Below are 17,747 nucleotides of genomic sequence, written 5' to 3' on the forward strand. Positions count from 1 at the left end.
ACAGCTTTTCAGCTATGAGGAGCTAGCCATCATGCTCCTCTCCCTTTCTCTTCTCCACCCAAAATAGCCCTGCTCTTTCAACCGCTTTTTATGACACTATTTCCTCGTACCTCTCACCTGGGTCTATCTTTTTAAAAATAGGTACCTCAGAATACACATGGCACCTCAGACTAGTCTGATTATGGCACAGACCAAGACATTACAGACTCCTGTTATTGGGTGATACTGATTTAGCATTTTATTAATTCTTATTTTAATTTAAATACTGGTGCTCGTTTCAGCAGCACATATACTAAGATTGGAACGATACAGAGAAGATTGGCATGGGCCCTGCACAAGGATGACACACAAATTCGAGAATCATTTAATTACTTAAATACTCAGTCTGCCTTTAGTTCTCCTCTTCCCCTTGCCCACATGCTAATATAGTTCTTTTTCTAGTTAAAAAAATTTCATTGTGCTAAATGTACAATTTACCATTTTAAACATCTTTAAAGTGTACAGTTAAGTCACTTTAAGTGTATTCCATCTCCAGAACTTTGTCATCTTCCCTTACCAGACTCTGTCCCCATTAGACAATAACTTCCCATTCCTCCCTCCCCCAAGACCCTGGCAACCATCATTCTACTTTCTGTCTCTATGAATTTGACTACTCTAGGTACTGCACGTGAGTGGAATTAATATTGGTCCTTTTTTTTTTTTTTTAGATTTTTTTTTTTAAAGTAATCTCTACACCCAGTGTGGGGCTCGAACTCACAACCTTGAGATCGAGTTGCATGATCCAACTGAGCCAGCCAGGTGCCCCAATATCGGTCCTTTTTAAATTTGGCTTATTCCACTTAGCACAATATTTTAAAGGTTCATCCATGTTGTAGCATGTATCAATTTTTTAAAAGTTGAATAGCATTCCATTATCTGTCTGTCTATATCTATATCTGTCTATCTATCTATCTATCTATCTATCTATCTCACATTTTGTTCATCCATCATCCACTGATGGACGTTTGGGTTGTTTCCATCATTTGGCTATTGTGAATAATGCTGCTATGAACGTGGGTATACAAATATTGTTTGAGTTCCTGCTTTCTTTTGAGTACATACTCAGAAGTGAAATTGCTGGATCAAATAGTAACCGTTTAATTTTTTGAGGAACCACCGTATTCAAGAGCATACTCTTTCAGGCTTCTGCAGGTGGACTCTATGCCTGTTGTATTTTATGCAATGTCAAGTACAATTTACTCTGCTTAGCAATCCCTATTGTAAAATAGAACCTTTCACATGTAATGTAAAGTCCACTGCCGGGAGTATAATTAGTGCAGGGGTTGGCTATAGTTTATTAGAGATTTATTTTTTATTTTTATGTATTTATTTTAAGTAAACTCTGCATCCAATGTGGGGCTCAAACTCACAATTCCAAGATCAAGAGTCGCATGCTCTACTGACTGAGCCAGCCAGGCACCCCTTTTAGAGACTTTAATCTGTGTAACATGTAGGTGGCACGGCAAATACTGAGCAATGAAATACTGAATAACATTTTCAAGATGACTATTTTTAAAAACATTTTTTTAAAAGATTTTATTTATTTGAGAGAGAGAGAGACAGCCAGAGAGAGAGGGAACACAGGCAGGGGCTGTAGGAGAGGAAGAAGCAGGCTCCCAGTGAAGGAGCCTGATGCAGGGCTCAATCCCATAATGCCGGGATCACGACGCTTAACCACTGAGCCACCCAGGTGCCCCAATTTTTTAAAAAACATTTTTGATGTATCACCACAGGCTTCCCAGGCTCAACTTTCCTAGGAAAAGAAAGATAGCATTTAGTGACAAGTATCCAGAACTACTAGGCTTTACAAACTGCTGGAAATCTGGATCAATATTTACGTAGTGCCACAAATTCTTACGTCCAAGGTAGCTCCAGTCAGTATAATTCTAGATTTACAATTAAATACCCTGAGTGATGTGCCTTGAAATCAGTGTGTTGGGAGATACTGATCCCCACTGTCCTTGGGATGGCTAGGTGGATGGAACTTGGAGCAGCCAGAGCTTTCTTACCTGTCACTTTACCACCAGGAGTCCTGGACTCCCTGAAATATGGCCAAGGAGGGGCACTACCTCCTGGTCATCCACTCTGGGAGCAGCTGCTGAGCGTGGTGTTGCTCGTCAAACACAAGGGAGCCACGGTGTTGCTGTAGCATCCGGTGATTCAGGGACCTGAGGTGCTGGTAGCCATGGGCGCCATGGGGGCTGAAGACTGGGCCAGGCCTCCTGGCAGGTGTAGCTCCAGACTACTGCTTTCTGCTCCACATACATGGAATACTTCTGACCTTTGTGGTCAAAGCTAGGGGAAGGGTGACTGTCCCAAAAACGCATGTTCACATTCTGTGAATTATAGCTTCATCATCTTGAAATATTTGATGTGATTTCACTTAGATTAAAAATCCACATTATAGGGGTGCCTGGGTGGCTCAGTCATTAAGCGTCTGCCTTCGGCTGGGGGCGTGATCCCAGGGTCCTGGGATCGAGCCCCGCATTGGGCTCCCTGCTCCGCTGGGAGCCTGTTTCTTCCTTTTCCACTCCCCCTGCTTGTGTTCCCTCTCTCGCCGTCTCTCTCTCTCTGTCAAATAAATAAATAAATAAATAATCTTAAAAAAAAAAAAATCCACATTATAAATTTCACATTTGTCAATGAAAGGAGTTAGGTTCTTTAAATTTAATTTCAATTGTCAATTATTGAGATTTAATCCAGATACCATAAGATCCCCTTCAAGAGCATACAAGTGAAGGTTTTTTAGTAAGTTCACAGTTGTGCAGCTGCCACCACCTTCTATCTGGAATCTTTTCATCACCTAAAAAAAAAAAAACTGTTAGCAGTCACTCTCCACTTCCTTCCTACCCTCAGGCCCTTGCAACTACTATCTACTTTCTATCTCCATGGATTTGCCTATTCTGGACATCTTCTATAAACGGAGTCATCTATTATGTGCCTTTTGAGTCTGGCTTCTTTCACACAGCACAGTTTTCAAGCTGCATCTGGGTTTTAGCACGTGTCACTGCTTCGTTCCTTTTTATGGCTGTGTAATATTTCACTGTATGGCCTTACTGCATCTCACTTATCCATTCATCAGTTAATCATAAAATTTTAAATCATCATTAAAATGGTTTCAAATTTTTTGTCACCTACTTGTACAAATAAATTTCTTGTAGATGGTGATTATGAAGAATCTGAAGATATTATCACTAAAAAGTCTGGATCAGGAATTGTGTATAGGGTTTCCGCCTATTATTAAAAAAAAAAAAAGTCATGTTCCCACAAGTAGGCTAAGTCTATTGACATTCTAAAAATCATTTATTGGAAGTGTTATACAAATTTAAAAATTTCTGTAAAACTTTGTATGTATTATTTTTCTCATCACAATTATATAAAGGATATGGAATGAATTTTTTTCTCTAAGTCATATGTATACATTCTTAAGTCCCTCAAGTTGATTCCATTGTGCCATACAAAAAAGGATCTTTTTATGTGTGCCACGATGTGAAAAATGTTGGAAGGCACACCTTAGAGAAAGCCTATTAAAATATTTTAATTTTAGGGGTGCCTGGGTGGCTCAGTTGATTAAGCATCTGCCTTTAGCTTAGGTCATGATCTCGGGGTCCTGGGATGGAGCCCTGCATCAGGCTCCCTGCTCAGCGGGGAGTCTGCTTCTCCCCCTCCCTGTGCCCCTCCCCTTTGCTTGTGCTCTCTCTCTCTCAAACAAAATCTTTAAAAAAAAAGATTTTATTATTTAATTTTTAAAAGATTTTATTTTTAAGTAATCTTAACACCCAACATGGGGCTCGAACTTACAACCCTGAGATCAAGAGTCACATGCTGTACCAACTGAGCCATCCAGGTGCTCCAGAAAGCCTGATTTTAACAAGGATTCCCACTAGGAAGAAATGGCCACACTCATGGCTGTTTATATGGCTCACTGAGAAAGTTCATAAATTTACAATTTTGCAGATTGTAAAATTCATCCTTCATAAAATGTTCATGGCCAAAGTTCACAGTCTTGAGTGGTACAGGGGCTGTCTGGAGACCTGTGGGTCAGTTTTGTGGAGTCAACCTTTTCCCCCTAGATTTCTTTCTTTCTTTTAAAGGTTTTCTTTATTTATTTGAGAGAGAGAGAGAGAGAGAGAGAGAGAGAAAACGAGTGGAGGCAAGGGCAGAGGGAGAGGGACAAGCAGACTGCCCACTTAGTTGGGAGCCCGACGTGGGGCTCAATCTCAGGACTCTTAAGATCATGACCTGAGCTGAAGTCGGGCTCTTTTTTTTTTTTTTAAAGGTTTTATTTATTTATTTGACAGAGAGAAAGACAGCCAGCGAGAGAGAGAACACAAGCAGGGGGAGTGGGAGAGGAAGAGGCAGGCTCCCATCGGAGGAGCCTGATGTGGGGCTTGATCCCAGGAGCCTGGGATCACGCCCTGAGCCAAAGGCAGACGCTTAACGACTGAGCCACCCAGGCGCCCCTGAAGTCAGACTCTTAAAACCGAAGCAGACACTTAACCTATTGAGCCATCCAGGTGCTCCTCCCCTAGCTTTCTTGAGGTGTAATTAACCAAACTGTAAGATATTTAAAGTGGACATCATGATGATTTGATATACATATACATTGGGAAAGGGTCTCCCACCATCTATTTAATTAACACATCTATCAACTCACATATTTATCTCCCCCCCCCTTTATTTTGGTGAGAACATTTAAGTTCTACTCTCTTTGCAAATTTCAATTATACAACAGAGTATTAATCAACTACAGTCACCATGTTATACATTAGACCCTTGAGCCAATCTTTTAATGGGCCAGATCTAATTCATTCATTTTTCCTATGACTGATAAGATCATCTTAAGTTTGAATCATGATTTTGTGACAGCAGTTAATAAATACTATATAAAATATATATATATAGTTTTTAATTTTTTAAAAAGATTTCATTTATTTATTTGATAGAGCACAGAAGGAGAGTGAGAAGGAGAAGCAGACTCCCTGCTGAGCAGAGAGCCTGATGTGGGGCTTGATCCCAAGACCCTGAGATCATGACCTGAGCTGAAGGCAGACACTTAACCAATTGAGCCACCCAGGTGCCCCTAGAATACATATTTTTAAAGATTTGTTTATTTATTGAAGTAATCTCTACCCCCAACGTGGGGCTCGAATTCACAACCCCGAGACCAAGGGTCACGCTCTTCCGCCTGAGCCAGGCAGGTGCTCCTCTATAAAAAATATTTTGTAAAACAAAATGTTCTCACATTTAAAGCTGTAAAGTCTAGATTTGAAAATAACACACACACACCACACACTTTTCTATTGTTTTATAGTTTATTTTTAAAATGGTAGTAATATATGCTTTTCCCTTTTTGGGGAATGACATACCTATTTTCAGTGGAAAGAGCCTTAAAAAGTAACAGCGTTTTATCCAAATGGAAATTACATAATTGCACAGAAGTCATACAAAGCATTAATAAATGCTAACAAAGAGTGCAGTTCTCTCAGGTCCTCATGAAGCATATCCCAAGAGACCTTGATTTCAGTGGGGATCTGAGCAGTCCTGTTGCACGCCCTAAGTTCCTCAGTGACACACAGGGAGAGGTAAGAGCAGCCAGGAGGACCCTTGTACTATGGGAAGATGGGCTTCCGCTCTAATTAAACGTTAGCAATTAATGATGTATCCACCTTCTCATTATATTAGGAACATTAAACACTTCAGCTCGAAGTCTATTTTCCCAGGATTAAAACTTAACCCTATCAGCTTAAGTTTTAGGCTGCAGATCCCACCTTGGGAAACTAAAATTAAAAAAAATTAACCATACCATAAAAATCTCTTCAAAGCAGGGTCGTTTACGCTGCCCCCATCTTGGGCCCTCACTTAGTTTCTAACACACACTCACACACAAATGAGCTCTATTATCATTGCTCATATGCCAGCTGAGGGATGGCGGACAGGGTCTAACTCAAATCCCAATTTTGTTTTATTAGTAGCAGTTATTGGAAACACAGTGTTACAAAGGACTCTGAGGTCACAGCTGGCCGACTTGTGATCTCTGACACAGACACAGGAGAAGAGGCAGCACTCCTGCATCAGATCTGCAATCTTTCTATTATTAAGAAAGCTAAAGAGGATGTTGGTTATGTCAGCTTTGACAAATATAACACAGCCCAATTTTTCTATTTTAATGAGTTACAATGTCTTCATCTGGGATTTTCTTATTTTATGGACCTTAATCTCAAATTAAGATATAATGTCTATGGTAGGAGTTTTCCCTTTCTGACCTTACAAAGATTAGTGAAAAACTAAGGGTGTTTTGAAAGAAGACCCAGAGAGAACTTTCAGTCACCATATCCAGCTTGGATGTTATGGCTGTGCGAAGAGAAGGGTTTCTATTCCAGCAATTGCTACTAGTGCAATTTAAATAAAAAACACAAGTGTTTCCTGATTATGACAAAAACCACAAATTCCTGAGACAAACACACAAAAGTGAGCGGAAGAGACTATCGAGATATGGTTCCTTCACTTAGATGGCATCATTAATGACCCAACTATCTCTCTTGAACCGAGGGAGAAAAATACCAGTGTAACGTTTGAAGGACTTCTGAAAATTAAGGTTTCCATTAGGAGAGCCTGGTGCATATATAAGGTATTATAGTTAGACATGGAGGAAATGCGGGGCTTGTTTGTGGTACGGCTAAGAATGAATGAGATTTCTGCACTGCGCACCACTATCTGCTCAACAAATCCTGAATATGTCAGACAGCCCTGAAACACTATGCCATCCATCTCTTGATGGTTCTAATAGTCTGATTCAATGCTTAGCTACTGAGGTTAATCCGGGACTCAAAGGACAATGTACGCGGCTCGAGGATTAAAAGTCACCAGAAGAATTCTGCCACAGCCATTCTAAATAGGACTCACGACACCTGCAGAACTTGACTAGAATCTAAGCAGAGGTCTGTTTCATGTCCAGGTGTGCTGCTATACGTAAAAGCCACCTAGACTTAGCTAGGAAGCTGAAGACCACAGAAAATGATTTACAGGAAGAAAAGGAAATTCCTTATTCCAGGACTGTAAATGAACTAAGGAAACTCAATCCAAGGAAAGGGTTGTTGGTGCCACAGAAGCCCAGAGGGTGAGAAGCTAGAGTTGTGGATTTATTTTCAGCCCCTTCTTTGAGAAAGTAGCACAGGACTGAGAAGTTGGAGGGAGGTGGGGAGCACAGGCCCAGGGACAAGACTCCAGCTGTGTGGCCATCCATTCCCACAGCTGCTGAGCAAAGCCAGAGCATTCACGGGTGAGCACCGGTGGGACAACGTGTGTGTCTCTCTGCTCTATACCATTATCTTTGTCTCCTGATGAAGTTGCTGCTTGTCTGCTTTTGGCTCTGTACCTTGGGTTTTCCTGGTAAGATTGGCAAACCTCTAGCACTGCAGGGAATGTTAATCCCCTAGCCTCTTTCTTTCTTAAAATCCCTCAGATTTATGCTCTAACGATCAGCATGTTCTGTACATCTTGGGCCTATATCCAGGTTTAAAGGAGGTGAACACACTAGTTCTATGACAGAAGCTCCTGAATAAACCATCTGCAATAATCTAGCCCCATTCACTCTGCAAAGTGAGTTCTTTTATGAATGCAGCCAATGCCATGTTGAGGGAAATAGGACTCCTTACTACTGCCCTTCTGGTGCTAATATCAGAGAAATAAAAGGGTCATAGGATGTTTACAGGTACTGGGTGAGTTCCATATATTGCACTAGACATGCTGCAGAATGATAACAGGAGCATCTCTCTGAAACCTGGGTACTGTTCCTCTGACGTCAACAGGGTAAGGAGAGGCTCTACGCCTGGCCAGGGCAGAGGCTTCAAGGGTGTGTTGTGAGGGTCAGTGCACTAACAATCTATAAGAAAGCATGAATGCCTGGGAAAGGAATCTTCTTCAGATTGAGAACAGATGGACAGAGGTGTCGATCTGTCACAGATACATATATGCTTCTCTTTCTCTTCCATTTCTTCCCTCATCAAGAGCTAAACACTTTCCAAGCAACCAAATAGCAAGAAAAACCCAAAACTGTTTTGTTTAATAGTGTTGCTAGAATCTGGATTGGAGCTAAATGGTGGGATTGCAGGACACCAGTGCCCACGAGGGGCTCCAGTGGGTATGTAGGATCTGGAAGAGACGGAGAGGAGTTATGGAAGATATGTACTGGCCACCCAAAATCACTGACAAGTGGCTTTTAGCATAGGCAGAGACCCTGGTGGTTAGCTCAGAATAGAAGTATCATAATAAACAGCTTACGATATTAGGAAGATCTCAGCAAAAGTGTAGAAAGGGAAAGAGCTGGTGAGAAGGAGAAAATTTTCTGTATGTTTAATTGTGTTGACTGGGATGCATGGACATATGTAACTAAGATCTTTCTGTACATTTAAAAATTAAACCTGCCTTGGTCACTAACTGTAGAGTTAATGTTATTAAAGTTGTAGTAACATACCATTCAAAATTTCAATTTTCCAGGCTTCCAGCTACTTAAAATGAATAAAGATCACATACACAATTTCATACATCCATACAGCTGCCATACTCCCAAACGGAACACGTGTAGAAACATACAGCAGACGCTCAGCGGCACACTTGCACCGATGTGGACGCACACCCCCTCTAAACCTGAGAGGAACGCGGGCTGCAATGAGGGTCAAGAGGCTCTGCTGCAGATCTGTTCGATGTCATTCATCTCTTTGGGGCAATCTGCAGAAAGGATGAGAGGCGAGTCCTGAGTCACCACTACATCATCTTCAATTCGTACACCAAGACCACGAAACTTCTCGGGGGCATCTCTGTCATCCTCTGGAATATAAATGCCTGAGAAGTAGAAATAAGAATGTGCTGTTCGTAAGTGGCAGTAACCGGAGGATTTGGGACAAGCAAGTTAACCTCTCTGTGCTACCACCGATCTGTAAAACCGCGATCCTGAGAGTTATCTACCTAGAACTGTGGATATTAAATGAGATAGTACGTATATGTACGTGTGTGGCACATAACGGTCAGTACGTGTTGGCTGTGATTGCTGGAACTATTACTGTAGGTGTTTTGTATACCAGACTACAGGCTCTATCATGATTCTGTCATAGTCTAGTGGTTTAAGCAGGCCACTAAAGTTACTTATGTCAACGTATGCTGGGAACCAGTAGGTTATATAAATGCATTCTTTCTCTGCCTGTCATCCCCTGGGAAAAGGGATCTACTGAAATAGGGATATAAAGTATTTAAAAATACATTGAAAAAAACCTCCATTTAGCCTGAACAACAAGCTGTAGAAATACTCAAAGAACCACAGATATAACTGATGTACACGATGTAGAGTAAGAAATAGGAAGACTTTAAGGACACTGGGACAATTCTAAGAGCCCAAGGTACCCTTTCTAACCACAAAGTCAGACAAGAACAGGTCTTTTCATATTTAAGAAACTGGAAACTTCCTCCACTATACTCACAGATGCTGCCCTGTGATAAAAAGAAAAAGATCAGCAAAGGAGTATGCAGCCAAAGCCTAAGGAAGCACCCATGCGGCAACCAGACCGGAATGAATAGTACATAAGGCCACAGATAGCAATGTAGGACTGGGTAGTATAAAGTCAGGTTCCAGCTATAATTTCTATAATTTAGAGAGGAAAACACTTGAAATCTACAGCTGAAATCCATTTTCTTGACCAAAACAGAGTATTTAAAAATTGCTCTTGTAACATCAATCCTTACACTCCACTGTGACCCCACTTCTCTGCTGAATTCTGCCCACTGCCCAGGATCATCAAGCTGGGGAGCCATTAGATCGCCAGCTCTCTCTGAAGCTCAGGAAAAGGGACTTAGATCCGAAGGAGAGCAATGCGGGCAGCAGAACGCAGTTTGCAGAGGGGAACATGGTGCGTCTGAGTAGCTTTCTGCAGGGAAGCACCTAGGGCTTCAGAGGTGTGAGCAGCCCACCACTGCACAGGAGACTAGTATAAATTGGCCCTGGCAAAGGCAGGGTTTAAAAAAAGATTTATTTCTTAATATCTACTTATAGAAAGTATTCCCCATCTGTTGTTTATTGGAGAAGTCAAATTAAACAAATTGTGTGATGTTAAATAAGAAAGCTCAAGAGAAAAATCTAAAATAAAGTTCCCATCTACACTGAAGAGATCCATTTTCCTGTCTCTTCTAATTTAATCATGTTGGTTCAAGTAAAAATGAACATTTACCTTTCTATCTGATACTATTTTGTGTCCCAAGGGATCGAAGACTGCTAGCACCCGCCCTTACCTGGCTCCACTGTGATGACCATACCAGGCTGTAGAGGGAGGGAACGGGGCATGTCTGGAGTGTCATGGACATCCATCCCGAGGTAATGACCAACATGATGAGGGCAGTATTTTCGAGCAGCCTGGAAAAGGTAATCACCACAGTGTTATCAGAGCAATGACCCCTTAAGGGGAAAGCTGGGCATGTGTAAGTCAGTGAGATATGTGTTAATACTTCTCCCAGGGTTCTGCCATTTTGGTTTAACCTACCCTCGGGCTAATGCTCAAAAGACCTGATAAACCGCTACCTCTTGAATGCAGTTCTACTGATGGCCTTTGAACTAACGCACATTTCCTTTCCCACTACTTAATATACTACATACATGCTGACGTGGGTAACCCCAGTAATGACTATGACAAATGAAAACCTCTTTTCTTGGGGGAGGGAGGATGATTATATTAGAATAGTTCTCTTTTCAGTGTTCACAAGTCCCTCTCAGAAAGCTGGCTCTGGAGACCCTGAGTATCTCACAGCAACTTGTGGAGTACGCACAGAACATCAAATTAACACAGTAATTATTAGGCATTTACCGGCCTGGATATTCCTATCCGTTAATTAGATTTGTTGGCTTCAGCAGGAGGAATTTATAGTGTCTTTCCTACTGATAAAAGAAACCCTGGCAGCCTAAACTTAGAGATGAGATGCTTTAACGGTCTGTTTGGCGTGGCCACCTGGCATTTTAATTTAGAGCTAAGGTTTCACATTTTTACTGAACATCATTACATTTTGGATGCAGATGAAATTCACTAAAGACGGGGCCCTTGGGGATACTGTTCATCTAACCAGTGTCACTGAAGCAACAAACACCCTCCCCCACGACTTCTATCCTTTCAAAATCGCCACAAAGGGATTGAAAGTTAACCTCTTCTCCTTTCTGTGTCCATTTCCACCCTGTCAGCACCAGACTTCATTTTCTGTTTTCTGCAGATTGAGCTACTCACAGAGGATGCAACGAACTGGAATGTGCTGCCATCTTCTGGGAGAAATAAGTACTGACTCCTTTTGTTTTAATCCATGTTCACTCTAAATCCCTCTTATACACGAAGAGTCACAAAGACCATTTCTAAATCTAATTAGTTTTCCATAGGATAAAAACCCAGCAGCACATCAGGTGCTTTTAAGAGCCGGGGTCAAGAGGGGCCATACCTTGAAGGCATTATTTCCCTTAATGTTCTTCACGATCCCCAACTCCTTAAGCTTCTGTGCAATCAGTGTCAGCATCAAGCTGTAGATGTTCTCCAAGCTTCTCCCAGGGGAGCAGAGGGTCAGACAGTCTCTCTGTATCTCTAGAACAGCTTCATAGAGTTCTGCCTGAGGTGCTGTGAACCTGGGGACAGGAAAACCAAATAACTCACATTTGGAATAATCTGATATTGTAGGAAGTTTGCTTCTAAATTTGATTAGAAAAACTCCAAGGTGCTGATGATGGGGCCTTGCTGATTACTTAATCAGTACCACTATATCAGTATTGACAGGACCTTAATTGTACCCTCAACACTCAACAGGAAGAGCAATAACTTCAAGCTGGGGCAGCAACAGCCCCCTTCAAATGATCAGCAGATACACCTGAGGTGAGGCTAGCAGATGCACCCACCCAGCTGAGTGTAGTGGGAGGGCCAGACCAGGCTCACCCTTGATCCTTTCCATTTTTTTTTTTTTATTTTTTATTTTTATTTTTTTTAAAGATTTTATTTATTTATTCGACAGAGATAGAGACAGCCAGTGAGAGAGGGAACACAAGCAGGGGGAGTGGGAGAGGAAGAAGCAGGCTCATAGCAGAGGAGCCTGATGTGGGGCTCGATCCCATAACGCTGGGATCACGCCCTGAGCCAAAGGCAGACGCTTAACCGCTGTGCCACCCAGGCGCCCCTCCATTTTTTTTTATACCATAAAAAAACAAACAACAAACTAAAACGAAGGGATCCACTTCTTGTAGGTAAAGCAGATGTCATGAGATAAGCTAGTAGATACTTCGGCTACTAGTAACTTGTAGTTCTAGGTGTCCTTAGAATAATAATTTCTTTAGCAGTCATGGGGAAAAATGAGAAAAAATTAAGCTGGCATGATATATATGTATTTTCTACACTGTTGATAGCAGTGCAAGTTAGTATAGTCAATTAAATGAAAGACCTTAATAAAGATACTCATAAAATTTGAGCTTATAATTCTGCTCTAAGATTCCAACCTAAGAAAATATTTGAAATTAAAAAAAAGCTGAATATATAAAAACATTCAGTTTTTTAATAATTATAACAGATACACTCTAAACGTCCCCTAATAAGAATGGTTAGATAATATAATTGAATAATGAACATGTACCTACATACTGATCCCCAGGTTCAGCCATTAGCAACATTGTTTATTTGTGTCTACTATGAGTGTAACCATACTCCAACCCACCACAGTATTACTAAAGAGTTAACAATTCTGGGGCACGTGGGTGGCTCAGATGGTGAAGCATCTGCCTTCGGCTCGGGTCATGATCTCAGAGTCCTGGAATCGAGCCCTGTATTGGGCTCCCTGCTCAGCGGGGAGTCTGATTCTCCCTCTCCCTCTGCTCATCCCCTCCCTCTCTCTCTCTCTCTCTCTCAAAGAAATAAATAAAATCTTAAAAAAAAAAGTTAACAGTTCTTTTTTTTAATGTAAATTTTATATACACTGAAGTACACAAATCTGAGCTGTACAATTTTGACAAATGAATGTACTGATCCCAATGAAGCTGGGAACACTGAGCCCTAAATTCTGTTGAGTCTTTGCCAGTAGAAGCAGCCCTTCTACCCCCAGCTAAGGAGATTCACTCTGTTTTGACTGAGAACCTACGGGAACCTCCCATGGGATAGATAGTTGCCTTAGCAGATGCTTCTCGACCTATAATCAGATTCTACTCTCAGCAGGCCCTAAAAGGTTAGGTACAAAGTGTGACCCACCAGGAGGTGCACTGTAATCCAGAAAAAAAATGTGATTTTTCCTATTTACATAGACAAAAACCTAGGAATATGTGTGGGAATGTGCATGCACAGTGCAGGATAATGATGGAAGGACCATAAAGCTGGATAAGGCTGAATGTACTGATACAGGTCCATTAAGCAGAGAGATTCTGGATTCAGTGGTGCAGCTCGAGGGACAGAAAGGCTCTACCAGTTTATTTGTTTGGTTGGCTGAAATACACACCAAAAGGTAGCCTACGCTAAATGAATTCAAATGCCAGAACTGCCTTGCTATACTAGAGAAGGAATTCCACATCTGCAACATCAATTTTGGCTGGAGTTTCCAGCCTGCCGGCCTGCCTTACAACATGCAGACATGCCAGCCCCAACTGCACGAGCCAATTCCTTAAAAATCAACCAATCAACCTACCTACACATATACACACATACATAATATATCCTAGTGGTTCTGTTTCTCGGGAGAACTCTGACTGATCCAGATCCGTATTCCCATCATGACACAGAAAGTTTCCTCACGGTTATTTCTAATCAGTATTCCCACACCCAGAGGCAAAGGCTGTTCTGATTATTTTCACCTTAGTTTTCTATCATATAAATGGAATCATATAGATAAATGGAATCATACAATATGTACTCTTTTGTGTCAAGCTTTCTTCACTGAGCACAATGTCTGTCCATCATGGTGTTGGTTCCATCAGTAGTTTGTTGCTTTTTATTGCTAAGTGATATTCCACTGTATGAATAAACCACAACTTGTGTATTCAGTCTCCTGTTGACGGACATTTAGGTTGTTTCCAGCTTTGAGCTACTGTGAATAAAGCTGTTCTGAATATTCTCGAACAAGTTGTTTTGTGGACACATTTTCATTTCTCTTTGATCAATATCCAGAAGAGGATTTGTTAGGTCAAGGAATCAGTGTTTATTTAACTTTATAAGAAACTGGCAAATTTTTTCCCAAAGTAACTGTAGCATTTTATGTCACCACAATGTCTGAGAGTTCCAGTTGCACTGCATCATTCAACACTTGATATGCTTGGTCTTTGTAAGTGTAGCCATTCTAGTGCATATGCAGAGATTTAATTTGCCTTTGCTCTGTGACTAACAATAAGGACTACCTGTAGTTGTTCACATTACCTTATTATCCTTTATTTATTTTATTTTTTAAGTAGGTTCCAAGCCCAGTGTGGAGCCCAACATGGGGCTTGAACTCACGACCCTGAGATCAAGAGCTGAGCTGAGATTAAGAGACAGATGCTTAACCGACTGAGCCACTCAGGCACCCCCACCTTATTATCCTTTTGATATCTGTAAAACTTATAGTGATATACCCTCTTTCATTCCTGATTATGATACTTTGTCTTCTTTTTTTATCTTGCAAGGGAGTTTATCAATTTTATTAATCTATTTAGGGGACAACCATTTGCCTTTGTTAATTTTCTCTATTCATTGTCTTTTTCTTATTTTATTGATATTTTGGTCTTGTTTCCTTCTTCCTGCTTACTCTGGGTTTAATTTGCTCATCTTTTTAATAGCTTTGTAAGGTGGGAGTTTACATTATTGATTTCAAACCTTTCTTTTAACATAAGCATTTAAAGCTACATATAAATTTCTGCTGTAGCTGTATCTGACACATTTTGATATATAGTATTTTTATTATCACTTGAAGTACTTTGTAGTTTCTTTCCTTTCTCTTGTGGTTTCTTCTTTGACCCACAGGTTATTTAAAATATATTCACTAATTTCCAAATATTTGGAGATTTAAAAATATCGTATGTTATGACATTCTAATTTAATTCCATTGTAGTCAGAGAACACATTTTATAAGACTTCAGTCTTTTCAAACTCATTAAGACTCGTTTTATGGTCCAGCAAATGGTTTTGGTGATGTTCCCTAAGTATCTGAAAAGAGCATGTATTCTGCAGTTGTTGGGTATAGTGTTCTACAAATGTCAATACCATCAAGGGTGGTTAATAATGCCATTCACATCTATAAGCTGATGTGTTTTACCACACTTGTGAAGTTTTTGACCATTATTTCTTCAAAGGTTTTTTTCTGCCCCATTCTCTCTCTCTTCAATTTCTGGGGCTCCAATTCGATGTATGTTAATTTGTTTGAAAATGTCTCAGAGGTCTCTGAGGTTTTCTTCATTCTTCTACAATATATTTCTCTTCTTTAGACTAGATAATTTCTATTTCTCTTCAAGTTCACTTGCCTTCCACATCCAGTCTGCTGTAAGGTCCACCTAGTGAATTTTCCATTTCAGTTATACTTCTCAGCTTTAGAATTTGTTTAGCTGTTTTTTTTTTTTTTAAGATTTTATTTATTTATTTGACAGAGACAGAGACAGCCAGCGAGAGAGGGAACACAAGCAGGGAGAGTGGGAGAGGAAGAAGCAGGCTCATAGTGGAGGAGCCTGATGTGGGGCTCGATCCCAGAACGCCGGGATCACGCCCTGAGCCGAAGGCAGACGCTTAACCGCTGTGACACCCAGGCGCCCCTAGAATTTGTTTAGTTTTTAAAAAAAATACTTTTATTGCAAACAAAACAGATACAGAAAGCCAAACAAACAAATATATACCTTAAGAAATCAGTATAACGTTGACTAGTCAGATAAAAGATGGAACTTGGCCAACTGTCATAGAAGTCCCTTCTACGTGCTTCATAACTATTACAATTCTCCCACTATGTATCCTTATCCTAACTTTCACAGCTATCATTTCCTTGTGGTTTTTTATATTTATTTATTTTTTTTTAAAAGATTTTATTTTTAAGTAATCTCTACACCCAATGTGGAGCTTGAACTCATACCTGAGATAAGAGTTGGATGCTCTTCTGACTGAGCCAACCAGGTGCCCCACCTTGTGATTTTTTATTTGTATGTACATGTTTCTCACTTTTATTGATATAATTTGTATATCACAAAATTCACCCATTTAAAAAAGTGTACAGTTCAGTGGTTTTATATTTTCGCAAATATGGTTGTACAACCATCATCACTATCTAATTACAGAATATTTTCATGCAACCCCCTCACCCTCATATCCATTAGCAGTCACTCCCCATTCCTTGTATAAAAAAATGCTTTATAACCCAAATACGTATCCCAGGACAATTTTCTTCCTGTTTATTATAAACAAATTTGATATGCCTTTTAAGTCTCTTTTAGACGACAGATTCCTTTTTCTATCTTTTCTCATTTCCTTGTAATTTATGTGTTAAAGAATCCAGGCTGTTCGACAAACAGGGTTTATCACAGTCTAGATTTTGCTAATTGCATTACAGATTGAAAGTCTGTCTCTCCCCAAAATTCGTATGTTGAAGACCTAACCATTAGTGTGGCTGTATTTGGAGATGAGACCTCAAAAGGAAGTAACGAAGGTTATAAGAGATCGTAAGGGTGGGGCCCTGCTCAGATAGAATTAGTGTCCTTATAAGAAAAGACACCACAGAGCTTGCTTTCTCTCCCTCTGTCTCTTTTGTAGAAGAGGTCATGTGACGGGGCGCCTGCGTGGCACAGCGGTTAGGCGTCTGCCTTCAGCTCAGGGCGTGATCCCAGCGTTATGGGATCGAGCCCCACATCAGGCTCCTCTGCTATGAGCCTGCTTCTTTCTCTCCCACTCCCCCTGCTTGTGTTCCCTCTCTCGCTGGCTGTCTCTATCTCTGTCGAATAAATAAATAAAATCTTAAAAAAAAAAAAAAAGAGGTCATGTGAGCACACAGCAAGATGGTGGCTGCTTACAGGCCAAGAGAAGAGGCCTCAGGAGGAAACCTACCCTGCTAGCACCTTGATCTTGAACTTCCCAGCCTTCAGAACCATTGTTTAAGCCACCCAATCTGTTGTATTTTGTTATGGCAACCTGAGCTGACAAATACACATCCCCTTGGTGTAGTTCAACATATTCCTTTGTCTTTTTTCTTACAAATTGGCAGCTGGATCCTAAGAATTAATCAGACTCAGGTTCAGTCCCTTTGGCAAGGCTACTATATGTAGTACTTGGCAAAATTATAGGAGGCACATAATATCTGATTGTCTTTTTTTGTGATCTTAGCAGCCATGGATCCTTAAGTGCTTATATCTATACATTAATGGGTGTTGCAAAATGATAATAATTTTAATTCTATAATTTCTTTTTCATTCATTTCGTGGAATATTTTTAAAGAGATATTTCCTCTAATCTATTTGGTTATCCAGTGACAGAGTTTACATATAAAAGGTAGGATGAATACTTGATTCTTTCTTTTATTTACCACTTTATTTTTATTTTTTTAAAGATTTTACTCATCCATTTGTCGAGAGAGAAAGCACAAGCAGGGGGAGCAGCAGGCAGAGGAAGCAGCAAGCTCTCTGCTGAGCAAGGAGCCCGATGTGGGACTCAATCCCAGGACCCTGGGATCATGACCTGAGCTGAAGGCAGACGCCTAACCAACTGAGCCATCCA

At 40.6% G+C, this 17,747-nt stretch overlaps 1 protein-coding gene and 1 non-coding gene across 3 annotated transcripts in view; one reads left to right on the forward strand and one right to left on the reverse strand.

The window, feature by feature from the left end:
- The first annotated feature begins 268 nt into the window (after positions 1–268).
- Positions 269–375, forward strand: LOC113241824 (U6 spliceosomal RNA). Its single transcript, XR_003311728.1, has one exon. It is a non-coding gene; the product is annotated as a U6 spliceosomal RNA (small nuclear RNA).
- A 4,960-nt stretch (positions 376–5,335) lies between these two features.
- The window catches only part of XPNPEP3 (X-prolyl aminopeptidase 3), a 68,647-nt gene continuing 56,235 nt past the window's right edge, over positions 5,336–17,747 (reverse strand). For both annotated transcript variants that reach the window (XM_026479569.4, XM_026479570.4), the window contains exons 8-10: positions 11,506–11,686; positions 10,321–10,441; positions 5,336–8,883 (exon numbers count right to left, since the gene is read on the reverse strand). In XM_026479569.4, coding sequence (XP_026335354.1) covers positions 8,717–8,883; positions 10,321–10,441; positions 11,506–11,686 — 469 coding nt within the window. In that variant the 3' untranslated portion in view covers positions 5,336–8,716. The remainder of the gene's footprint in view (positions 8,884–10,320; positions 10,442–11,505; positions 11,687–17,747) is intronic.

The sequence above is a fragment of the Ursus arctos genome, unplaced genomic scaffold (genome assembly GCF_023065955.2).
Source record: "Ursus arctos isolate Adak ecotype North America unplaced genomic scaffold, UrsArc2.0 scaffold_21, whole genome shotgun sequence".
In the NCBI taxonomy this organism is placed as follows: Eukaryota; Metazoa; Chordata; class Mammalia; order Carnivora; family Ursidae; genus Ursus; species Ursus arctos.